The 26,915-nt window shown below is 36.1% G+C and overlaps 1 protein-coding gene across 1 annotated transcript in view; it reads right to left on the bottom strand.

Annotated features, from left to right (window-relative positions):
• Positions 1–26,915, bottom strand: part of Non3 (Ribosome production factor 2-like protein Non3) — a 155,071-nt gene that overhangs the window by 106,962 nt on the left and 21,194 nt on the right. Inside the window, exons 2-3 of the mRNA XM_090390187.1 lie at positions 24,529–24,661; positions 11,802–11,839 (exon numbers count right to left, since the gene is read on the bottom strand). Of these exons, the coding sequence (XP_090246313.1) occupies positions 11,802–11,839; positions 24,529–24,661 (171 nt within the window). The remainder of the gene's footprint in view (positions 1–11,801; positions 11,840–24,528; positions 24,662–26,915) is intronic.

Here is a 26,915-nt window from a genome sequence, read left to right on the forward strand (position 1 = left end):
ACTACTTTTAGGCCAATGTTCTATATTTGTTTCAAACAATATTGCATTTATGCGACGTTACTGCTATTGTAGGATGAACAATTAAACACTATATGCGCAGTGATATATTAGGTCAAGACCCCGATAGATTTTGGTTTGCGAGTGGTGGGGATTTTTTTTTTTTTTTTTTTTTTTGGCGGGAAGTATTACCAGTAATTAAGGCCTAACTAACTTGCTTGCTGTAGTTGTACTAGCAGTTGTTGGATTGCCTATGGTTCCAAGTTAACTATTAACATGGGATCAAGTTAATAAAAATATAAAGTACAGGTTGACCATCACTAATCCGGCAGTGTTTGGGACCTGCAGAGTGCCGGATTAGTGAGTTTGCTGGATCACCGGTGGTTATATTAGCACATACAGTTTACCCAACAGCTAACCACCTCATCCTACTACCACCTCAACACGTTGACTGCCAAGCTAGTTTAAGAAAAAAATTCCCCAGGAGCCAAAAAATATTTAGCAAATAATTTGATTAGTAATTCTAAAATAAATATTGTAATGTCAGTGTTGTCGTTTTTTCCTTTAAAATAACAAAAAATAGTTTTTTTTTTTTTTTTTTTTGTCGTATATATGTGGCCGACGTGGCCCAGAGATTGAGATTTATTTCTTGAGAAGCCGTGTCGGGCACATACTTCTTATGTTACGACATACATATGAAGGTCGTTTGTGATTAGTTTATTGCACGTGCAGTGAGCACTACAATAAAACTTATTGCGATAAAATAAACTCTCAAACGTCGCAATAGGTTTGTCAGTAATGTTTGTGAAAACAAGTTCGTTAGCACACTCTATTATCCATCATATTGTGTTGTGTTTTTCCTCAAGTTTGTACAAGTGTGTTGTAAAAAAAAATCTAAAACGGAATGCCTAAAAGGAAATTACTAAAATAAGAGGAACTGAGAGAAATTGCTGGAATTTACAACTAAGCAGAGTTAAACTTCTCACAGACACACCGCTGTGGAGTTTTTTCAGAATTTCAACTTTATCTGTTATGGACAACTTACGGTGTTTATGCTTTACATCACGAGAAGCACTTCCTTTATGCATTGAAACCATGGCTAGGATTAAATGTTACAATAATAAATGCACAAAAACAAGTAGGAATAGCTTGCCAGTGTTTACGAGTTCACACCAACAGCTGATGCTGCAACCAATGCCACCAAAACAATAATGGCAAGTCCGTGCGCCGACCGGGAAAATTTGAAATTACTTGTATAACGTAAATTACGTCCGAATTAGTGGTGGAACTGGATTACCAGTGGTCAATCTGTATAAAATAGGAAGGTGACTTTCTTTCACGTGGCCGTCTCTCTGCTACTTCCTCGGGGGCTTTCAGCAGATAGATAGCCATACTAAAAGAATGCCATGGGCATACCCCTTTTCTGTGGTCTCAATAACAGTTTTGCTTTGTAAGCACTCACGTTAAGTTATGGTTGTCCTAAGTTAACAATTCAAGTAAACCATATAAATTTTATTAACTGTAATTGTTAATTTTTGGTTAACTTTAGTTTTAAATTTTGGATTATTATTAGCTGCAAACTGGGATTGAGACCCAAAGCCCGACGGGTATGCATCAGAGTTAATATAAAAAGTATTCAGGTATTTACCTGTGATCAGTATGGCTGTAGGCTGGTGCAAGAAAGGACGTGCAAGTTGCCCGAGAGCCACTTTATAGGAGGCCGGGGCACCACATCTGGTCTGATTTGTTGTTTGGTCTGTTTTTAATCATAATATATGTTTAAGGGAGGGTTAATCTGTGATCGATGGTTAGGGATTACGGTGTATACCTATATTGATTTTTAGGTAAATGCAATTTTAAGGATTACATTTCGGTGATTACAATTTTTTTTTTTTTTTTTGTAATGTTATCCACTGGACAAGGACTGGTATAACCTTTCTATAGCATAACAGCCCGTGTATGCCCAGTGGGATAACTATATACATATTTACATACCCTCCTTCGGTGATTTTAGCCTTGTGGTGTTTTGGACTTTATTATAAGCTGTAGGCGTGGTGTAGTGCATTAGCTTTTGTTGTTATTTGTGTCTTATTTGTTATCTAATGTCAAATATCCAGCGAAATTTGTGCTAAGAAGCGTAGGGATAGTTATGGGGTTTAATATATCGGATCAGCATGAGATCTACTATTATAGTTATTGTTGTATTAGGGGTTGAATTTGGATGTCCGGGTTGCTGTGCGGTCAGACGAGCCTTGTCTGAGCACAATGAACCAGGGGGGGTGTCTAATAGGGGCCCAAACAGTTGCTCTGTGACCCTATGTCTATGACTCTGTGATGTAGGGTTAAATTAGCTTGAATGGCTGCTTAACGTGGTATCTGATGAACTTGACAGGCATTTTGTTCTGAATAAAATTAGTTTTTGTAATGTGTTCAATATGTTTTCTTGGTTACTACAGATGTGTATTATTCTTTTTGTCTGATTTCTGATTACATTACCATGTATTTGTTTAGTTAAATTGGTCTCCCAGTTTGTGAGTCTAATGGCTTGGAAGTCAAAATGGTCTCTTTTGTCAAAATGCTCTGTGTAGATTTTATTTTCTTTGATGGTTATTTCACTGTCGAGGTATATGGCTTGTAGAAGGCTTTTGAGGTCGGTACGTTCGATGGTCGGATCTGTGGGATGTATTTCTAGTGCTAATTTGTTGAATTTATCACAGTTGACAACTAAGACGTCAATGTATCTGAAGAAGGTTATGTGGTCTTTAATTTTGTTTTCGTATTAGTGCAAGTAAAGGTTGGCAATGGAGCTCGAGCTGCTTGCTCCCATTGCTACCCCTACTTTGCATGTAGATGTTGTCTCCCATGAGTAAGTAATTGATTACGAATAAGTTTATTAAGTCTAGCCAGTACTGTTTACTACAGCCTAGACGTTCCCAGTTTTATTCGTAGTAGTCTGTAAGCACTATTTTTAAATTATTGTGAGAAATGCTGGTAAATAGATTTTTAAAGTCGTAGGTGTACACTTTGCTGATTTTATTATTTTTGATGTATTTTCTGTTGTCTGAAATGAGCTTGGTGTTGGTGAGGTTGGTGGATATTGTGTTTAGTTTGGCCTCTAGTTTTTCCCTGGGGTTTTTGATATAGCTGTTCCTGCATGTGGTGATGAATCTGCAGCATACTGGAAGTTTATGGAATTTTGGGATCCAGCAAAGAAAAGGAAATCTGGTGTTATCGATTTTTAATTTAACTTTTTTATGCATGGCTATTAGTTTTTTTAGTAATAGTGCTATGGGTGGAGTTGGTGATTTTATATGTTTTGCTGTTGTTCAGTTCTTTTTTTGAGTGTCTGTGCAGGATGTTTTGCAGATAATACTGAAGTTGTTATTGGCCTTGTCTGTGCTAGTTATAATGAATTTGTTTTGCAAGTCTTTGATTTTGTTATTTATTATTTTTAAGGTTGTATTGCTTGTAGTTATTATTGGTGTTGTATACAGTCTCTGAACCTTGCCATAACGTGATCTGAGGTGCTGTTGATCCAAATTTGGAACTCTTCCACTGGTGTGTTATATTTATAAGCTAGTTTATAAGCAAATTGTAAGAGATCCACTCTAATAGATTTTTGTATGCTTTCTAGGCTGGTGTGGGTGTTTGATCTAAATTTCATTCCTTTAGCCATGATTTCTTTTAATGTTGGATCCTCGACAATGTTGAGGTCACCTGTGATTAATGTGCTTGTGATGCGGTGCTATGTAATCTTTATATTTGTTTACTTTGCATTGACAACGGAGTTCAAATTTTGTTCAGGTTTGCTATGGTGTTTTTGTAGTTGCATAAAGCCATTCCGATGGGCCTAGCATATCTGTGTCTGATTTTTATGTTGATTTTATCTATAGGTAGGTCTCTGGTGGTTTTATCAAAGACTTCTTTGAGGTTAACATGGTCGAAAATGCGATTTTGGTATTTTACTATGCAGTATTCTTTTTGGGGTGTGTGAATCCGATTTTAAATTTGGTAATGTCTTCTATGGTGTGTTTGAGATGTATGTTTTAAAAGGTGTATCGTAGGCAGATTTTATTTAGGGCTTTTAGTTTGCTGTGCTTTAGTGAAAACAGGGTGTTGTGGATAGTTTTGATGTTAATGGGATCGTTATCCCATTCGGTCAGCATTGCTTCAAAGTTGCCAAGTTTCTGTGCGTTGGTGCCATTGTGTTCTTGTTGAACTCTGTTTCTTAGAGTGTTGCCGTGTATATTTTTAGCTAGTTGGAATATTGTGTATGTGCATTGTTTTGCTCCGGGGCAGGTGAAGTTTCGGCCATTGAATCTATTGTTTAATCCATATGGGTATAGGGATTTGCATTGTAATATGTAGAGGTCTTCCAGAATTTCCCTTTTTTGGGGGTTTTCTTCTATAGCTAGTATGGCTATAGTTATGTTGGTGAATGGGTGTTTTTGGAAGTGTCTTAGTTCTGTCTCATTGGTATATTTATCTGAAGTTATATTGGTTTTGCATTTGGTGGGTCTTTCTCCAAATTTCTTAATTTGTGATCTGTGCAGGTTCAGTCTGATATGCAGTACTGTACTGGTTTCTTCAATATATCGTATCCCACATTCTTTGCATGTGATTAGGTAAACGATGTTTTGCATATGACAAAAAAATGGGAAATTTTCTGTCGTGGGGTTTGCTTGTATGGGCACATCTTACACAGTTTACTAGTGCATTTCTTAAATTTTAGTTGGTTCTGCCAGAGTAAACCTGTCTATATAATCTTCAATATATGGGAAGAATTTGTTTCCGTTGCACCTTCTGGTTTCTCACCAGTGTTAATCACTAGTGGGTGGGTGGCACTGAATGCTATTACACCATTTTCAGGAATTAACGGGTCCTTCGCAGTAGAGTCTAAGCCTGGGGTGCGATTTTTACTGTGATACCTGTACAGCGTGTTATTTCTTGTCTTTGTTCTATGAATGGTGGTTATTTACTAGTAGTAGGAATTTAAGGCTGGAGGCTGTTATTGTCGTTAGTACTTCCCGATAAAGTGGCAGAATTAGTATTCTTAAATTTGTTCATCTTTTTAATTTGCTGATTTTTTTTTTTTTATGATTAAAAACAGACTAACCAACAAATCAGACCAGATGGCGCCCCGGCCTCCTATAAAGTGGCTCCCGGACAACTTGCATGTCCTTTTTCGCACCAGCCTACAGCCATACTGATCACAAGTAAATACCTATATACTTTTTATATTAACTCTGATGCATACCCGTCAGGCTTTGGGTCTCAATCCCAGTTTGCAGCTAATAATAATCCAAAATTTAAAACCAAAGTTAAACCAAAAATAAACAATTACAGTTAATAAAATTTATTTGATTTACTTGAACTATTGCTGACCAGACTAGCCGGGTGAGTAAAGTGCCGGGCTGGCAACCCAAAGGTCGTGGGTTCGAATCCCACCTTGTGTTCGGATCAGAGTAAAATGCAAAAACCTTTGGGAGCTGAATTATGGCCACAGAAGCCGATGCGCCAACAACTAACAAAAAAAAAAAAAAAAAACTTGAATTATTAACTTAGGACAACCATAACTTAACATGAGTATTTACAAAGCAAAACTGTTATTGAGACCACAGAAACAGGTATGCCCATGGCATTCTTTTAGTATAGCTATCTATCTGCTCAAAGCCCCTGAAGAAGTAGCAGAAAGAGAGCCATGTGAAAGAAAGTCACCTTCCTATTTTATATTCTTATTAACTTGATCCCATGTTAACAGTTAACATGGAATCATAGGCGATCCAACAACTGCTAGTACAACTACAGCTAGCCAGTTAGTTAGGCTTTAATTACCGGTAATACTTCCCGCCAAACAAAAAAAATTCCCCACCACTCGCAAACCAAAACCTGTCTGGATCTTGACCTAATATATATATTGGAATCATGTCTAATGACAATTAGAATTAAATATTAAAAGGCATAAATGAGGGTATTGGCTCCTACATTAATGCTATTGTCCTGTGACAATTAGACATTATACATGCATGGGTTATATATGGACTTAACTTATTTATACATTATTACTTATTAAATTATGGTACTACTTGTGTTATAATATGCATATATATATATATACAGTTGATTCTGGTTATTTGGGACACATCGGGACTAGTGCATTTTGGCCAGATTAAGCGGCTGCCCCAATTATCCGAAATTTCACGTAAATAGTTAAAAATACAATGGACCCCTGCTTTACAATTGGTTCATTGTACAATCAAATCCCGTTACGACGGAGTCACCATAGTAAAGTACCGTTCACTATGATCACGTTTGTGAAATGAATTTTAATTCTATTAAATAGTGATTCTAATTAGCGAAAATAAGAGGAATATTACCCACAGGCAAAAAAGTAAAGATATATTAAGCACAAATTCACCCTTTATTACCTTACCAATTAAAAAAATTAAATGATATGTGAAAATTGGAATAATTAATACCTACTGTAATATGTGCATACTAACTAGTTGACATTTCTGTTCGCTGACATTTGTGGGTGGGGGTTAAAATTTAAAACAGTAAAAAGATAAGCAATCAATAACAAAGAACGCAGCATGCACAAATTGCAAGTAACACGATACGCACAAGTGAGAACAGAGTAACACATTACGAAGCTTTAAAAATAGGAATGAAGAGAAGATTATGAAAATTAATTTTTTTATATGATTGAGGATTCCATGGAAGTGTAAACTCATTTCAATATAATAACCCACAGAATTCCAGCTATCGGTATTATCGCAAAGTCAATAAGATCCAGTTTACTATCCAGAAAACCCCAACAAACAGGTGACTGCTAATTGTTTTTATTGTTTTATGGTTGTGATCTCCAGAAATCCGACCAAACCACGTGGTATGGTCAGAGACAATTGTAGAGTATTCTCCAGTGCTGTGGTCTCCTGCCCCGATTAAACGGCATGTTGTCCCAATTAAGCGGAGTAAACCCTGGCTATTTTCTTGATTGGGTTCTGTTTTTTAAGATTTGCCCCAAATAAACGGCTGCCCCGATTAACCGGAATCCACTGTGTATATGTATATATGTATATATATATATATAACTTTTGTTGTTATTTGGTTTTTAGGAGCATTAGCAACTAAGGCCATATTGCTACGGGATATGCGGTGGTCATTCCCTGACCTTTCTGCATCCTCCGTATTTGGTGGTGACGGGTTCGAACCCTGGTCTAATCAAGAAGCGTGTGCTACGCACTGCTGCTCCTTCCCACCTGGCTACGGAGGCGCCTATATATATAACTAGTGGGTTGGTTGGGGTCACTACAAACCTATGCTCCCAAGTAGTACCATAATTTAATAAGTAATATTGTATAAATAAGTTAAGTATATATATATATACACACATAAAATATAAGAGATTATACTAAAGAGTAAAAACAGATAAAACAGCGTAAAGTTAAATAAACTGGATATGGCAAATGCACTGAAGTGCACAAAGCAGCAGCAATAGCACAAATATAAATATCTGCATATTATAATAAATATGAGAGATAAAAATAAAGAAGATGGCAGTTCGAAACACACGGAAAGCCAAAGGCCAAAAAAAAAAAAGAAACAGCCGAAACATGAGTAAAATGTAGTAACCTTTAAAATAAAAATTTTAAATCAGATAAAAATCAGATAAAGGCAGGAAAATTTAGCTAAATATTTCAAATTGGGGAAGAAAAGTAAATATGCAATTAATAAAAATAAAATCTGATGTTGGCAAAAGTGAATATTGATACATGATCAGGTATTTCATCACGGGGACTACACCTGACCATGCATGCATCAAAGGATTGCGTTTATACACTTGCCCATAGCTGTAAAAGAGAACATTTATGAATATAAATAAATGTAATCGAAATGGAAAAGCTATATATCTCCTACAAAGTATGGACAAGGTAGTCCCTACGCAGTTTTTATAATGAAAATACAATTAAAATAAAATTAAAACTAGTATAAAAGAAAGCTGGAAGATTAAAAAATTTATTCAGGTGTAGTCCCCCGATGAAATACCTGATCATGTATCAATATTCACTTTTGCCAGCATCAGATTTTATTTTTATTAATTGCATATTGCTTTTCTTCCCCGATTTGAAGTATTTAGCTAAAATTTTCTGCCTTTATCTGATGTAGGCTGCCGTTACCTTCTTTTGACATTCTGACATAATTTTTATTTTAAAGGTTACTACCTTCTGCTCATATTTCAGCTGTCTTCTTTTTTTTGGCCTTTAGCTTTCTGTGCGTTTTGAACTGCCATCTTCTTTATTCTTATCTGTCATATTAATTATAACACACACACACACACACTTTATTCAATATATTAATACAAACTTGTATACACATACATATATGTGTATACATACACACACACACATATATATATATATATATATACACACACACACACACACACGGTGTCTTGAAAATACATGGCATAACTTCAGGAATGAGTTCCTCATATGTAGACAATAAAATTATTTTATATCAACGTAGTTCCGGAAATGCTTGGTTTCCGAGTTTTGAAGGTCTGTCTATGATACTTAACTGTTCACATCATCTTATAGTAATTGTTCGAAATGTCCACCTTCTGCCTGAATACAGGCCTCACATCAACATCTCATGGATTCGCGAAGATGATGCCAAATTCCTGGCATGTTTCGTATTGTCTCACAACCTGCCACAATTCGATTGCGGAGAGTTTCCACATCAGCTACCGGAGTCGAATACACCAATGACTTTAAATGGCCCCACAAGAAGAAATCTAGTGGATTTAAATCAGTGAGCGTGGTGGCCAGGCAGTTGGTCCATCTCCTATCCACCGACCAGGAAACCTTCGAGTCAGGTAATTGCGGACTAGATGGCTGAAATGTGCGGGAGTGCCATCATGCATGAAGTGTAATTGTTGACGAATGATCAGCGTATCGTCCAAGAAATCAGGCATGTTGTTTTCCAGAAATGTTCTGTATGCCTGCCCTGCGAGTTTGTTTGAAAATACATGGGGCCCAAATAACTTATCACCAAAAACACCTGCTCAGATGTTGAGGCTGAACCACTGTTGGTAATGAGATGGAAGAACTGGGTTTTCCTCAGCCCATACATGCTGATTGTGAAAGTTTTGGACTCCGTCTCGTGTGAACTGTGCTTCATCTGTGAATATCACTAAGGCAGGAAAGTGAGGAGTTGTACTACACTGCTGCAAGAAGCACTGCAAGAACATTATTCGCACAGGGTAATCTGCTGGTGACAAGGCCTGTACCCATTGCAGATGGTAAGGATACAGTTAGTGTTCTCATAACACTCTCCAAATAGTCGAATGTTGAACAGCCAGTTGCATTGCTATTCTGCGTGTGATTCCAGGAGTGGCATGCACAGCATCCAAACTCTCCTCCTCCTCTACTTCAGGAGGTCGTAGATGTTGGTCGTCCTCTGTCGGCAGCATGAGATGTAAAGATCCCATGTTCACAAAGGCGGCAATGGATACCGTCAAACGTTTTCCTGTTTGGACATCTTCATTATGGGAACCTTTCATGGTACAAATGATGAGCCTCCAGAGCATTGCCATCCGCCAAACCATACATAAAGTGCATATCCGCTTGCTCCTGATTTGAGTACATGGTCGGAATGGAAAACCACCAGATTCTGTCAGTACATTGTGATGAAGGACATCACCTGCGGGAGGTAAGACATTCCAGTTAATAACTCGGGAACCAAACATTTCCGGAACTATGTTGATATAAAATATTTTTATTGTCTACATATGAGGAACTCATTCCTGAAGTTATGCTGTGTATTTTTGAGACACCCTGTATATAAATGATGAAAATAACTTTAAGACACTTTTTTATCTGTAGTATGCAATTTTCTTGCATTTCTTATTTATTTAAATTTGGAAGAAAAGTTGAAAATTCTTGTAAATTCTGGCTGAGTGGAAGATGAATTCTTTATTACTTCTTCGTTGAATTTATTCAAATTGTCCACTTCCACAAAGACAGATGGAAGTTTGTTCCAGTAATCAACCATCCACTGGCTGAAAGCAAACACATCTCCACACATCTATGCTACAACCATCCTTCCTCAATTTGAATTTATGCCCCTTGTGTGTGTGTGTGTGTGTGTGTGTGTGTGTGTGTGTGTGTGTGTGTGTGTGTGTGTGTGTGTGTGTGTGTGTGTGTGGTCTGAGCAAGAGGAAGAATCCCATCAGCATTGAGCTTGCTCAATCCATTCAAAGCCTTCAACACTTCAATCAGATCACCTTGCAGGTGCCTAGTCTCCAGACACTGCAATTTGCATAATTGAAGGCTGTCTTGGGAAGATCACTTTACCAATCATATTTCCCTTCTCTACACCTGTTCCAGCAGATCTATATCCTTTCAATGTGGCCTCCAGAGCTGTATCCAACACTCAAGATGTGGCCTAACCATTTCCTTATACAATGGGATAATCATCTCCTTATCCCAGTAGCAAAGTTCCTATATCATGAGTTCATCAGTTCCCCCATGAGCTGACCTGGCAGCATTGCTCAGAGAACTTAATATCTTACTGTACAATTACCCCCAAGTCTTTTTCATTTTCCAATGCCCTGAGTGTAGTACCACACAGTTGGTATGTGGGTAGCAGTAATCCACATGCAGTACCTTGCATTTGTCAATGTTAAACTTCAACTTCTATTTCTCAGCCCATCTGTCTAATTTTTTAAGATCTTGTTACAGTAGCTTACCCTGACTACTCTTATTAACAATCCTGCCAACCTTTGTATCATCTGAAAACGTAGACATTAAGCCTGATATACCTTATCATATAATAACAGACAGATAATAACAGTCCATTAATAAGCACTGTCTTCTTCCACTCCAGAATAGTAATTTGTCCTTAATGCTAAACTATTCAAATTTTTGCAGCAGTCTTATGTGCAACAGTATCAAAAGCTTTCCTAAAATCCAAGTATATGATATAAAAATTATTTTTTGAATCCAGTTTACTTTGTTACTGCACCACAGTATCCAAACAGATTGGTGTCAAGATTGCCCCTTAAGGAATACAGTTATACTACAGTATAACTGTATTCCTGTCTAGATGGTCCTACATTACTTCTTTAGCCAGAGATGCCATTATTTTTCCTGGAACAAATATTAAGCTAATAAGTCTGTAATCTTCAATTACTCATGACAGCTTTTGACCCCCCTTTATGAAATGGGGATACATTAGCACATTCCAGTCCATAAGGACCTCTCCCAAATTCAAAGATGATCTCATAATTATGGCTAAGGGTTTGCTTACCTCATTTGCTCCCCCCCTTAATATAATTGAATAGATCCTATCCAGCCCAGGCACTTTTTTTATATTAAGCTTCAACAATTATTTCTCTTCTACCTTTCCTGATTATGATCATTTGCTATGATTTGTATCTGCAATTTGCTGCAGAGCCACAACCACCTGATAGCAGCTTCAAACCCATATCATTAAAGTTGATTGGTATTTGAAAAAAAAAAAAAAAACTTGACAGAAATACAGAAGAAAATTAAACTTACCATAAAATTGCAAAAGCTACACAATTTCTGGAAATTTAGAAAAACTGGAAAAGTCAGTAGATAATAATTATCATGTGCTGTATTGTAATTTATATGTATCAGTCATGGATAAGGAATATTATCATCATTATATAGAGTAACAAAAAAAAAAAAAAAAAAATATATATATATATATATATATTTACTCTGGTTATTAATTAATGCTTTTTATTGTGATAAATATATATATTTTTTACTTACTTTGAAAACATTATAGCATGTGGCTTCTTCAGAGCTGCCTATTAAGATAAAAATGCTATAGAGTAAATAGCTATTACACTGAAAGTAATGTTTATATCAGTAAATCAAATCAAATCAAATCTATTCTAGTCTGTGTCATATCACTATGTTTATGTAAAATATTTCTTATGACAAATGATTAAGAAGTAATCTGCTAAAATGGATTATTAGAACTTTCGCTTTAGGTTTAAATTAAGTCAATGGTATTAAGTATTTTTAAAAATTAAATCATGTCTTTGTTTTCTGTAACAGGGTTTTCTATAGAAAACTTTGTTTTCTATAATAATCTATAGTATTTTTGGATGAATCAGTGTAATTTAATGTACTATCACCTAATGTTACTAAACGAATGTTTAGTAACATTAGGTGATAGTACAGTGCTTATTCTGTGGAATAAAATTCCAAATTTCTTTGAGGAAAAACTTTACAATTCTGAACCAAGACTAGTCAACTTAGCCATGGTGTGGATGATCAATGAAAATTCCTCAACTCTCAAATTAATTCAGTGATTGTCAACCTTCGATATAAAAGAAAGAAGAAAATCCAGAAAAATAGGATAAAGCATCCAAAGGTATAGAAAAACACATGACACAGGACCATCGAACTTATCAAAAGAGACTGTTCTGGAGACAAAAAAAAATATTAGTAAGTTTAGGAATAAGAACACTGGCTTTAAAACCCGAGGGGCTGCCTAATTTTTTTTTTTTTTAAATCCAGCATCTTTTCACAAAACAAAGGTCCAGATATGGGTTCTCCTAAACTTCGTCTCTGTGTAAACCACAAATAAATGGCATCTTCGAGGGATGGGTTATTAGATATTCTCATAGTTTTTTCTTTTTTTTATCTGAATCAAGTTTCGATGCAAACTTTAAAATCTCAATATTGGATTCAATTGTTAAAAATTACTGCTTCCTTTTAAAAGATGAAGAAAACTACAGTATGGCAAAATAAAACTGTTCAGAATCTTTTTACTCCTTATCTCACTTGCATGTATTGTGTTAGTCACAATTTGTGCATGCTGTGTTCTTTGTTATTGATTGATGCTCATTTTTTTTTTACTGTTTTAGATTTTACAACCTGAAATAAAAAATGTCAGTGAACAGAAATATCAGATCACAAAGTGTGTTGAATAACAGACTACAAAGTGTTATGTTTGGTTGTTACTGTATGTATATTAATTAAGCTATATAATATTGGTGTAGATACACCATAGTTAACCCATAAAATTAAACTATGTACGTAGTGTAAAGGCATCGTTTTAATTATATTTCATATTGTTGCTACTTTCACAACGAGATACCAGGTACTGCACTACTTCGAATAAGTAATGCTTCTCTAGTAGAGAATACTAACTGCTATCTGGGTGGTGGTGCCCACTGAGAATAAGTAACAGTAGACTTCTCTACTAGAGAAGTATTACTTATTCGAAGTAGTACTTATTCTAACCTAACCTAAGCAGTAACACAGAAAGACAAATGACACTGAAACTGAAGAATAGTGATGGTGTACTTATAAATATCAGAGAAGGCATAGTTCAAAAGCAGAAGACTACTATAGAGAATTATACAAGGAGTGGGGAAGACGGATGCAAATTAGTAACACAACATACCCGATATCCTTCCTGATGAGGTAGAACATGTGTTGAAGAAAATGTAGAATCAGAAAGTTCCGGGGGAGGATGAAGTTACTGCACAGTTGTCAAAACTGGGAGAAAGCGACGTGGCACAAAAACTGGCAAGGTTTCACAAAATACATTAGAAAAGGTATGACGTCTAAAGAGTGGAATAATGCAATCATAGTTTTGCTGCATAAGAAAGGAGATAAATCAGAAATTGGAAATTATAGACCAATTTGCTTGTTATCCCACATCAAGTTGTTCACAAGGGTCATTACTAACAGATTAGGAAGAATACTTAATGAGAATCAACCGAAAGAGCAAGCTGGCTTTAGGACAGGAATCTCAACTAAAGAATGTGCTCAGCATTTATTGGAAAAAAAGAATAGTTACAAACTATATGGTGCTGTAGCAATAAAAATCACTTAAACAGCGCTACAACTGTTCAATGTGTCCTCCATTTTGGTCAACAACAGTTTCCGTTCGAAGAACAGCATTTTGTACAGCAGAACGTAACATGTCAACTGGAATAGCCAAAACATGACATCTAATACTGTCCTTCAGATCTGCCAGAGTTTGACATCCTTCCTGATAAACCTGGTTCTTCAAAAAACCCCACAACCAGAAGTCGCATGGGGTGAGTCCAAGATGTCTGATGACCGTTCATCTGTAAAGTGTTGCCTTAGCAGCCTTTGGACACAACGGGGGATGTGGGGTGGCACACCATCTTGCATGAATATGGTATCCTGAAGGCACCCACATTGTGCAAAATTTGCCAACATTTCATAATATTGCTGTCCAGTGATGGAACAGGTGCGGGGTCCAGTCTGTGTTACCTGTTCAAAAAAAAAAAAAAAAAAAAAAAGGCCCAATCATGAATGTGGCCGTAAATCCACACCACACTGTCACTTTTTGAGAATGCAATGGGACCTCTTGTTTAACTTGAGCGTTTTCTGTTGCCCAAATGCGACAGTTGTGCGTATTCACTTGTCCATTTAAGCAGAAGTGGGCTTCATCACTCCAAAGGATGTTCCATAGCCAAGTGATACCCACTGTCATTCACGCCAGAAATTGAAGTGCATATGTGAAACAAATATCTGCATCACCATGCTTTAGCTGCTGTAGCATGTGGATCTTTTAAGGATAGGACCGCAACACCTAATGCATTACTAGCCTTACAGTGGATACGGCATGTCCACTTCACGAGAAACAGCTGCCACACGGAGATGTACTTGATACAACAGTCATAGCCACATCTTCAACACGAGAGGATGTCCACTTGTTTTCGACCTCTACCTGGTTGAACACCAAGATGTCCTGTTGCTTCAAATTTCGCAATCATTTTGCAAACAGCACAAACAGTCATAGGTCCACACCTTATGTGCCTCTGACGCCGGAATTCTCTGATAGCCGCAGCTGCATTGTTGCTGTTCTGATAATATAACTTCACTGATCGCGCCTTTTCCTGCAACGTTGTTGGCACTGCTGCTGTAGTGCAGGCAAACATCTACAGTACTGTATGATTTTGAAGAGACTGCTTTGCTTTTATAAAGTACAGTAGAGCTGAGTAGTGGCGCTGTGGCAATAACTTACGATTATGCAAATAACTTACTTTATTTGCATAATCGTAACTAAGGTAGTTACGCACCATACAGTGACAAATTTTGTAACTAATTTTTTTTCCCAATGAATGGGGAGCGCATTCTTTATTGTACCTGTTGTCCAAATTTCTCTTCAGTACAAGCCTTAGAACTTGCTCCAGAGCCCTCTACATAGGGATACTTTAATTTTAACAACCCTGTATATACATATACAGTCGAACTTCCCTATAACGAATTTGATAAATCCAGCGAAAAAAAATTCATTATAGAGAAATTTCAATATACAGAGAATATCTTTTTTATTAGAAATTGTTATCTAATTAGAAAATGAAAACGAATCTACATTTATTTTTAATGTATTTTATTTCAAAAACATACTTATTTAAATTACGTTTAAACAATTTTCGCCGGTATCACAAATTAAAAAAAATCTGTAATTTTCGTTTGCACAGTAGAATTAAAAAATTGTCTGATTCTCAAAGAAAACCTCACATTTGTTCAGAGCATTAAAAACATTATTAGGAACATTTTCACAAAACTGTACACCCATACGAACCGTTAATCATTTCTTCGCGAGTTGGCTTTTCTACGGGTTGTTCTGAGGTGTCATCGTTAATTTCTTCGTGATCATGGTCACGTCTAACACTGTTCATCAGTATTTTATCTTCATTTGGATGTTCTGCTGTGATCTACATAAACATAACTATCCACTGTTATTTCATTTTTGATGTTTCCGAACAATTCTAATAATGTCCAAAAGTTTTTCAGTTGTGAAAGGGGCAGTTCATCTTGTTCGTCCAGTCGTTGTTCGACTTCTGTATTCGATGCAAATCCCGCTTTTGAAAAACAATTTTGAATAGTGTATTTGATGACATCGTTTGTCCAAACTTTTGCCAGTTCAGAGATGCAATCTTTAAGGTTAATTGTAACCTCCAAGTTTCTATTTTCTGATAGCGCATTGACAATCTTCATTATTATTCTCTTTCGATAATGAAATTTAAAACTTTTAATAATGCCCTTGGTCCATTGGCTGGAGTTTTGGCGTTACGTTTGGTGGTAAAAACAACTTCGCACTTTTAAGTTTGGCAGAAATACTGACAGGATGTGCCAGACAGTTGTCAGTTACCAACACGATTTTCCTTTTGTTACACGCTTGTCTAGTTTTAATATCCATTCTTCAAAAATATCACTTGTCATCCATGCTTTTTTATTAAAAGGTGTAGTCAACTTCCAAAGATTTTGTGCCTCTAAAACATCTTGGGTTTTTTGATATTCCAATGACTTAAAGTCTTAATTTTTCACTTCCTGTCATATTTGCTCCAACTAGCACAGTGATTCTTTCTTTGCTTTGTTTTCCACCAAAACATTTATCATCCTTAAAAGCAAGTATTCTATTTGGTAAACATTTAAAGAATAAACCCATTTCATCAGCATTAAAAACATCCTTACGCTCATATTCTTCCAAAATCTTCTTTAAAGTAATGTATGTTCCTCCAACTGTTGCAATCTTCTTCGCTTATATTAACACTTTCTCCACAAATAACCTTTTCCACAATTCTGTGGCACTTCTTAAATTTATCTAACCACCCAGTGCTCGCATTAAATTCTATGTCCAAGGAACTGTGCAAATTTCAGAGCTTATTGCTTAATTATTAAGCCCGATATTGGGATATTCTTTTCATATCATTTGCACCCATTTTAGAACAGCTTTATCAACATCTTCGTATATGCACAACTTAATTCGCTTCTTGTCTGCTCCTCCTTCAATTGCATTTAAAATTAATTCTCGATTTTTTTTAAAATCGTAGATAAACTGCTTGCAGGTATGCCATATTTCTCCGCAACATTTTTTTTCCTTAAAACCCTGGATAACAATCTTTGCTTTATCATTAATACTTAAACACTTTCTCTTCGACATTGTTTTCGGAATTGTAAAAATTACTATACTGCAGCTCTTGCCAATACATACACCACAAACTTCGCTACGCTGGCCATATAGTGAATTGTTAGTACAGGTACCGCCTACTCGATGTTCGCTTGCCAATTCAACAGTATCACTCCCTTTGAAGAAATATATGACTTCATGAATTTCTTTTATTCTGCTTTCATTCATATATACACGAAAGAAAATTTATGATTAATGTATGCTGTATGTTACTTTTCAGGAAAAAAAAAAAAAAAATACAAGAGCATATAGCCTATGTGACTGATGACGAACGAAATAAAAAAAAAAAAAAAAAAAAAAATCATGAAAACCATCTACTGGGAGTCCAGTTAGACAAGAACGGACATATCATATAATGACTGACATGAAGGTCACGTGGTACAGTTGAGGTGAGAAGCGAATGTCACTCAGTAGGCGTTACTAAAAACCGACTTTGGTAGCATTCTATGTATTGCCGCCGCAGCATGCTAAAGGTTTACCGCAGCGAATTTCGTTTTCCCCTGAGTCAACATAAATTTACAAATCTACCCTATTTATTGTAAAGTTTACGACCACTTTTAAGAAAACCCATTTGGTTTAATAACTGTAACAAAAATGAAACAAAGACCCTCCTACGGGCCACAAGTTCACTAAAAGGATGATTATTTAATTTCAGATGCTAATGCGCAATTTCGGAAGGAAGGAAGGAGGCAGTATATTTGAGCGGCTGTTTGGCAGTAAATGCTTGAAAATCTTCAAAAATGCTTTTACTAATTTTTTTAAAAATTCGTTATAGAGAGACTAACACTTCGTTATATGGGGTTAATTTTACATGTAATTTCGTTTCAAGGTGCAATGTTTCGCGAAAAAATTCGTAATATAGAGAAATTCGTTAAATAGAAGTTCGTAACAGAGAAGTTCCACTGTACACACACACACACACACATATATATATATATATACACATACATATATATACAGCAATACCTCACTAGCACAGCTTCAAACAGCATTGGTTTCAATTAAGTTTAAGTAAAAAATTTACTGTAGATATTAAAACTCATTCAAGACACGTACTCTACATATGTGCTGCACTGTCGTAGCCTAGGTACATGTACATATATGCTGTGGTGCCAACTCTATTGTCTCACATGCACATGTGCCAATAGCTCCCCTCAGGCAGTCAGCGGCAACGTGCTACGGTGTTCTTCATTCCATCCTGATGAGATGAAATGATAGCATTTCATTTCGCAATTTATTTTTTACCTCTTTAAATACGACGGAAAATATATCTGCATCATGGCTAAAAATCACTAGCAACAAAATACATTCTGTTTGGAATACATGTTTTGCCCCACTTGGCAAATGATTTCACTGGTTTTGAATCACAAGTTCAGACATAGTGCCGAAGACATTATGAAGATAAAAAGAGACTTCGGATTCGAAACTTTGGACACTGCCAATGTACTTTAATTCATTGACTCACATGCAAATGACTTAGATGATGCAACTCTCCTTGAAATTGACAAGCAAACTGCATATGAAGAAGAGGAAAACAATTCTGAAGTGACACCAAAAGAATTTTCAACAGAAGAATTGAAGAAATTTTTCGGGGGGGGGGGGGGATTCACATGGCTTGCGAGGCGATTATGAATGTAGATCTGAATGTTGAATGTATCATCAAGATATGGCAAATTTTACAAGATAGGATGCGAAGCTACAAAGACTTGTAAGCCAAGAAAAAGAAGGTACGGCTTCATTATTGAAATACCTAAATAAACAAAGCTTTTTTTTTCTCATCTTTCATGATGTCTTTTCATTATTTTTTTATTTCAAACCCTTTTAATTGGCTATCAAGCGCAAATATGTATGTGTATATATATTATAGATTTATTATAATTTGTTTATAGACTGTTTCTCTGTTTATAGACTTTTATAGATTTATTATAATTTGTTTATAGACTGTTTCTCTGATACTTAAATTTGAAAGTGTCTGCAATTCTGCCCAGACACGATAGGAGGGAGTACATGAGAGCCTTGTCAATTAATTCGGCCCTGGAGGAAATATGCAAGGCTCAAGGGGTAAAATTTTTTCAGCCTAGTTTGTGCTTGTTAACAGGAGAGACTGCTTCTACAGGGATGGCATACACTTAAATAGAAAGGGTGCAAGAATATTTGCTGATGCTATCGAGGAAGTGTTAGGTGGGTCGGAAAACTGCTAGCTTGGGGGAATTCACAGACTAAAAGGTTAAAAGTAGCTGCAGGCGCAGGTGAAGGTGATTCTTGCACAACTTCTATTAAAATAAGTAGCGACCTGGAGCGAGGGGTGCTGGGGGGTTTCAGGGACTGATAGCGTTAAAAGGTGAGTATATGGAATGTGTTAGAGTAACTAATAATAAGAATAGGAACATGTATACTTTCATGTATACCAATTGCTAGAAGTATAGTAAATAAATCTGATGAATTTGAAGTGCTGGTCAAGACATCAAAGGCGGATATTGTTGGGATAGCAGAGACGTGGTGTCACACAGATATAAGGAATGCAGAACTGGAATTTGGGGAGTACAATGTGTACAGAAAGGATAGACAGGATAGGAAGGGAGGAGGTGTTATGCTGTTAATTAAGAAAAACAAAATCAAAAGAAGTGCATCCAGTTGATATAGATGAACAGTGCACTGTTGAGTCAGTTTGGTGTGACATGAGCACTGCAAAAGCAAAAATAAGAGTAGGAGTGTGTTATAGGCCTAATGACTCGAATGAGTACAATGAACAATTGTACAGAGAAATAGTGGACTAGTAAATCAGAATGCCTTATAATGGGGGATTTTAACTTCCAGATATTGACTGGAACTTGTGGGTTGGTCACTTATGCACGATTCGCCTTTGTGTTTACAAGAAATGGCAGTCGAACGCAACACGATAGGAATGAAGAGAAGATTCTGAAAATGTATTTATGTATTTTATATCAGTGAAGGGGAAACACATTTCACCATAATAACGTAAAAACCAACACAATTCCAGCTATCGGTATAATCGCAAATGCAATTAGATCAAGTTTACTACCAGTTTTTAAACAGATTCCACTAGCAGAAACGTAACTGGAAATTGCTTTTATTGTTTTATGGTAGTAACCCCTAGAAATGTGCTTTAGTAAAATGTGAGGTGTTAATAGTGTATCTCTACCTTTACGGTGTTGTTTATTCAGTTGCTACACGTGCACGACTTTGTTTATGTGTATCAAGCGTGCCTCCTCGTTTTGTAATTGTGCTTTATTCCCTAAAAATTAGAAAAATACTTAAAAGGTGTGAAAAGGAAGCATGCTGGTGAAGACACTGCAGATTCAGAGAGAAAAAGAAAAGCAATATCGATAAACAGAGGTGGACAGGGTCAAAAAGTCTTAACCGGGAAAATTGATAGTGGCCTCATACTAGCGTTTAAGGCCAAAATCACACCGGCCTCTGGCCCACCCGGGGTTTCCCCAGTAAGGCTTATGGCTAGTCCGCCTCTGTCGATAGAGAAAAAATATGAAATTGTGAAACGCTTTGAGCGAAATGAAAGACCATGCGATATTACACATGCCACAGACCTAAATGAGGCAATGCCGAGAATTACAAAGAATGCAGAGAAAATAAAAACAACTTTCATAGCAGGAACAACTCAAAGTATAATTAAAATACATTAGATAAAGACACCAAGAATTGGAAGAGATGGAACAGCTGTCATCTGTTTGGATAGAAAATCAAACAAAAAACAAGTTTGCTTACGGCAAAAGCATTAGCAATATTTTATTACGTAATAGTCTGTCCTCGTATAGCACGATAGTTGCGTTCTTAGAAACCCTCGTGCAATGCAAAATCGTGCAATATAAACAACACGCCCTATGGGAAAAGTAGGGTTAGGTGCCGACCACCCAAGATTGAACACACATTTGGAACCAAAACATTACCAAACACAATAAATAATCGGGTAATTTTAATCGTTATAAAATACTTACGTATTTTATAACGATTAAAATACGTAATAAAAATAATATTATATTATAATAAAGTATTTTTAGTATTTTTTAATACTAAAAAAGTATTTTTTACGGATAAAATACGTATTTTATTCGTAAAAAATTTATTATATTAAATAAATTGGTCATAACAAAATACTTACGTATTTTATAATACGTAAGTCGTAATAAAATATTGCTAATGCTTTTGCTTCTATCGTAAGCAAACTTGCTTTTCGTTTGATTTTCTATCCAAAGAGATAACAGCTGTTCCATCTCTTCCAATTTCTTTGTCTTAATCTAATGGATTTTAATTACACTTTGAGTTGTTCCCGCTATGAAAGTTGTTTTTATTTTCTCTGCATTCGTTGTAATTCTCCGCGTTGCCTCATTTAGGTCTGTAGCACGTGCAATATCACATGGTCTTTCATTTCGCTCAAAGCGTTTCACAATTTCATATTTTTTCTCTATCGACAGAAGCGGACTGGCCATAAGCCTTACGGGGGAAACCACGGTGGGCCGGAGGCCGGTGTGATTTTGGCCATAAATCGTAGTATGAGGCCACTACAAATTTTCCCGGGTAAGAATTTTTGACCCAGTCCACCTCTGTTTATCGATATTGCTTCTTCTTTTTTTCTCTCTGAATCTGCAGTGTCTTAGCCAGGACGCTTCCTTTTCACACCTTTTTAAGTATTTTACTCATTTTTAGGGAATAAAGCACAATTACAAACGAGGTGGCACGCTTGATACACAGAAACAAAGCTGCGTGCGTGTAGCAACTGAATAAACAACACCGTAAAGGCCGAGATACACTATTAACACCTCACATTTTACTAAAGCACATTTCTGGGGGTTACTACCATAAAACAATAAAAACAATTTCCAGTTGCGTTTCTGCTAATGGAATCTGTTATAAACTGGTAGTAAACTCCATCTAATTGCATTTGCGATTATATCGATAGCTGGAATTGTGTTGGTTTTTACGTTATTATGGTGAAATGTGTTTCCCCTTCACTGATATAAAACACATAAATACATTTTCAGAATCTTCTTCGTTCCTATCGTGTTGCATTCAGTTGGGGTGATTCCGCATTCGACTGCCATTTCTTGTAAACACAAAGGCGAATCGTGTATAAGCGAATTCGGTTCGTGTTATATAAGATAACGTTCCCTTATTTATAAATCGTGTATGATCGAATTCGTGTAATGCAAACACGTGTTATACGAGGACCGACTGTAGTTGTAATAAAATACTTACGTATTTTATTACGACTATTTATTGTGTTTGGTAATGTTTTGGTTAAAAATGTGTGTTAAATCTTGGGTGGTCGGCACCTAACCATATTTTTCCCATAGGGCCTGTTTATATTGCACGAGGGTTTCTCAACTATCGTGCTATACGAGGACTGACTGTATACTGATAGCTGGAATTGGGTTAGTTTTTACGTTATTATGGTGAAATGTGTTTCCCCTTCACTGATATAAAAAACAAATACATTTTCAGAATCTTCTCTTCATTCCTATCGTGTTGTGTTCAGTTGGGATGATTCTGCGTTCGACTGCGATTTCTTGTAAACACAAAGGCGAATCGTGCATAAGCAAATTCAGTTCGTGTTATATAAGATATCGTTCCCCTGTTTATAAATCGTGTATGATCGAATTTGTGTAGTGTAAACACGTGTTATACGAGGACTGACTGTACTCTGATTGCAAGACCTCTCTGATTTATCAAGTTAAAATTTATTAAAAATTTTTGCTCGTCTTGCAAAACACTTGCAGACCAAGTTACTCGCAATCCAGGGTACATACACGCGCACGTGCACACACACACATATATATATATATATATACAAGGTGTCTCAAAAATATTGGTACAAACGTTTAGGGGAGGTAGGTAACATCTATAGGAATGTGAATTGCATAGGAACCCATAACCGGAAACATCACCATAAGTCGGTAGACTGCACTGTTCATCAGTACGCGAGAAGGAAAATTTCTGGTTTACTCATTCAAGTAGTAGTCGCCGAACGAAGAGCATGCGTCGATATATGAACTGTGAGCTGGCAGACATGCACCTAGTGTATGGATTAACAGAGGGCAATGGACGAGCTGCTCAACGAATTTATGGAGAACGCTTCCCAGAGACTTGTACCGGACCACCGTTTGTTTGTACGTGTGCATCAAAATTTGTGAGATTATGGGCCATTTAGAGGTAACAGGAGCAGTGCAGGCAGACCACGTTCGACGCAAACTCCTGCTATGGAAGAAAGTGTGTTGAATGCCGTCCAGAATAATCCTACTACCAGCACACGTGCCATTGTCTCTGCCTTAGGAGTGTCTCGTTGCAGTGTGCAGCGTGTCTGGCACGACGATTCCTTACACCCCTTTCATCTCCAAAGGGTTCAGTTACTGCTCCCCCAAGATCATCCTGCACGTGTGGCTTTTGCGCAGTGGTTTCTCCAAGAAAGTGTTCAAGACTTGAATTTTCCAGCCTATGTTTCATTCACGGATGAGGCTTATTTCACTTGGGAAGGTTTATTCAATCAGCGCAATGCTGATGTGTGGGCTCATGACAACCCACACGGTATACAGCACAACATCGCTTCACAATAAATGTGTGGGCAGGTATGGTCGGTGACTGCTTAGTCGACCCATACCTGTTACCATCCCGCATGAACTCTGCTAAATATCAGATCTTTCTTGAACAAGTTCTACCAGGGTTACCTGACGATGATCTGGCAAATGTGAGACGCAACATTTGGTTTCAACATGACGGGGCGCCTGCCCATTATGGAAGGTATGTTTGCGACCATTTGAACAGGCGTTTTGGACATCGATGAATTGGCCGTGGTGGACCCGTTGCCTGGCCCCCATGCTCACCTGATTTATCGAGCCTTGATTTCTTTCTGTGGGGGCCCTCAAATCTATCGTGTATGAATCGCTTGTGGAGACAGAAATGGATCTCGTGGCAAGACTCGTCTGCGCTGCTGCTACTGTCAAAGAAACTGCAGGTGTGTTCGACCGTGTCTGCCAATCCATGCTGCGTCGGTGTCACGCATGCATCACGTCTCATGGTGGAACCTTCGAGCATCTGTTGTAACATCATGAAATGCATCCATCTCTTACTCCATTGTTAATATTATGTCAAATAAATGTTTGCCACTATTTACTATCTTGTGTCATTTCTGCTTCTTGTGCCTCTGCTACTACTTTCCCATGACGTTTCTGGTTATGGGTTCCTATGCGATTCACATTCCTTTAGATATTACCTACCTCCTTTAAACGTTTGTACCAATATTTTTGAGACACCCTGTATGCACACACACACACATATATATACACGCACATATATAAAACACTATGAAATATCTGTTTTAAGAATAAAATTGAAAAATACAAACAAAGCAAAAAATTTTTAATAAGGAATATATTATTAAAATTATCAGTGTCAAAGAGAACAAGGGTACACTGTTGCCTATTTATATAATAAAAAATGAATCTTGAATTGCTTTTATAGAATCTTAAATCTAATGAAATTTATTCCAAAACTTACAAAATTTCTAAGAGCTGTTAAAACTGTTTCATTGGCATTAACTCCTCTTATAAAAATTGCTGTCTTAACATTTTCAATTAGTTTTGGCTGTCGATTTTCTAAGAAAAGTTTTCCTTTATGTGTTGTAGGTTTCCTAAAAAAAAAAAATTAATAATGTAGAATTATATATATTTCATGGGTTTTTTTTCCACTTTTAAATGTATTCAATCGAAAGTTCAATATTGTATTTAATTTGCAGAGTTCAATCTTTAATTAAAAAAAAAAAGAAAAAAGTTGGCATCAAACCATGTTTCCACAGCTGCTTTTAGCTCTCTGTTATCTTTAAAATGAGTTCCATGAAGATGAAACTTGAAGTTTCTGAACAAATAATAAAGTCGAATCTCGCTAATACAAAGTTCAAGGGACCTAATTTTCATGTTTGTAATAACAAGGTTTGTAGTAACGATGTCCCACAAAAATTTTAAAATTTTGCCTTTTTTTTGTACATTCTATCTATCTAATAATAATAATATCAAAAATATATGAAAAAATAAATTAATTTAAATCAATAAAATAATAAAAATTGTCTAATTTTTGTCTAATTGTCTAGTCTAACAATACAGAAATAATGCATTTTTTAAAGATTTTATTTTATTTGTAAGAAAATAAGAGAAAAGCAATTAACGGAAATGAAAATACTGTACACTATATATTTTGAAATATAGAATATTTTAGTATCACACTAAAAAAGAATTAATCTTAATATAAAAGAAGACATACAAACCATTAACTTTTTAATAAATTAATCTAATTTAAAGAAAGAATCCAATGTTGTTTAGGCAGTGTTTTTCTTATGCATTTTTAACTATAGCACAAACATTATCAAATGCAATGTTGTTTCTTTATCAACACGTTCTCTATTATGCTCAATGCATTTTGAGCATCTTTTTTAGATAGCAGTGTGTGTGTGTGTGTGCTGCTTCACTTTTGCTGTCGCTGGTAACAAAAACATCGTTTTGCTTGGTGCTCAGCAACTCCTCTGTTTTTGGAGTTGCTACGGTAGTAACTTCATTGTTCACCTTCACAACTCTTCAAATTCGCCGACAAAATTCATATGCTCCTTCAAATTTCCCCATTTTCAATGTTGCTATCACATTCGTGTGCTGGACCATGTTTTTTGATGATATTCTCTACAAAGCCAAACTTTCTGAAGCAGTTGAATATTACACTTGATGCAATACCATCCCAAGCAATAACAAGATTATGGATAGCACCAAGACATTCCAATTTGGCTGCAAATTGTTCCCTGCTGCAATGATACCTTGATCCAGTGGCTGCATAAAACTGGGGAGGCAAAAACAACAGCCGTATATTTGCCAAATTAAGTGTTTCAGCAGAATATGCTTTACCAAGAATCTAGAATCATCAAAATGTTCCTTTTTTTCTTAAGCCATTCTTCTGTCCACTTTTGATAACCAAGACTATAAAATTTTGACCATAAGCCAAGCACTTCTATTGGCCTTATAATCACAAGGAAGTTGGTTAACTTCTTTAAAACATCTTGGCTTGGAAAATTTACCAGTCACAAGTGGGAATAGTTTTGCACTGCCATCTGAATTACAGAACAGTGAATCATTGTTTACTTCATTTTCTACAATGACAAGACTCTCCTCAAACAACAAATGTTTTGTTTGGCAGCAAATTATAAAATAAACCTGTCACGCCAAGATTAAAAATATTCTTTGACTCATTTTTCAAGAATGGACCGTACAGAACACAACCAGTTGGCAGCCTTTTCTTTTTCGACTAATCCAGACTTACAGCAAACATATCACAAAACCAAGTTATTCCTGTCATTAAATTTTTGGAGCCGGCCACTGCTGCATTTGAAGTTGCTAATTCCACATTGCAGAGCCAGATAATTTGTCATTTCTCGCAAAATCGGACACGATATTGACAAATTAGATGCACGATTAGTTGGTACCACTGAAAAAGTTTTATTTCGAGCCCCTCGTGTTTTATACCATGAATTCGTTACATGATTTTTTATCGCTGCTAGTGTGCCACGCTCTAAGTTTTTTGGCTTTTCAGTATAGCAGATATTATATATTCCTTCCATCTTATATTCCTTGGCAATGTCTTTTACTTCGATCCATCCCATCAGCTTCTTGCATAATTTTCAGTTTTAATTTCCAGGCTTAATTCTGTCTGTTTACGTTTTTTTGCCATAACACTGCTAGATAAGATTTAACATGAACAAATTTCAAATTAATTTAAAGACAAGTTCCAAAAAAAAAAAAAAAAAAAAAAAAAAAAAAACATCAGCTCAGATAAAATGGCACTAAAAAAATAGATTATATTTTAAAAATATCACATTTATTTTCCAATAAATGTGATAAGGCTGTTCA

This window comes from Mastigoproctus giganteus, chromosome 1, assembly GCF_048544385.1.
Source record: "Mastigoproctus giganteus isolate SK-2022 chromosome 1, ASM4854438v1, whole genome shotgun sequence".
Lineage (NCBI taxonomy): Eukaryota > Metazoa > Arthropoda > Arachnida > Uropygi > Thelyphonidae > Mastigoproctus > Mastigoproctus giganteus.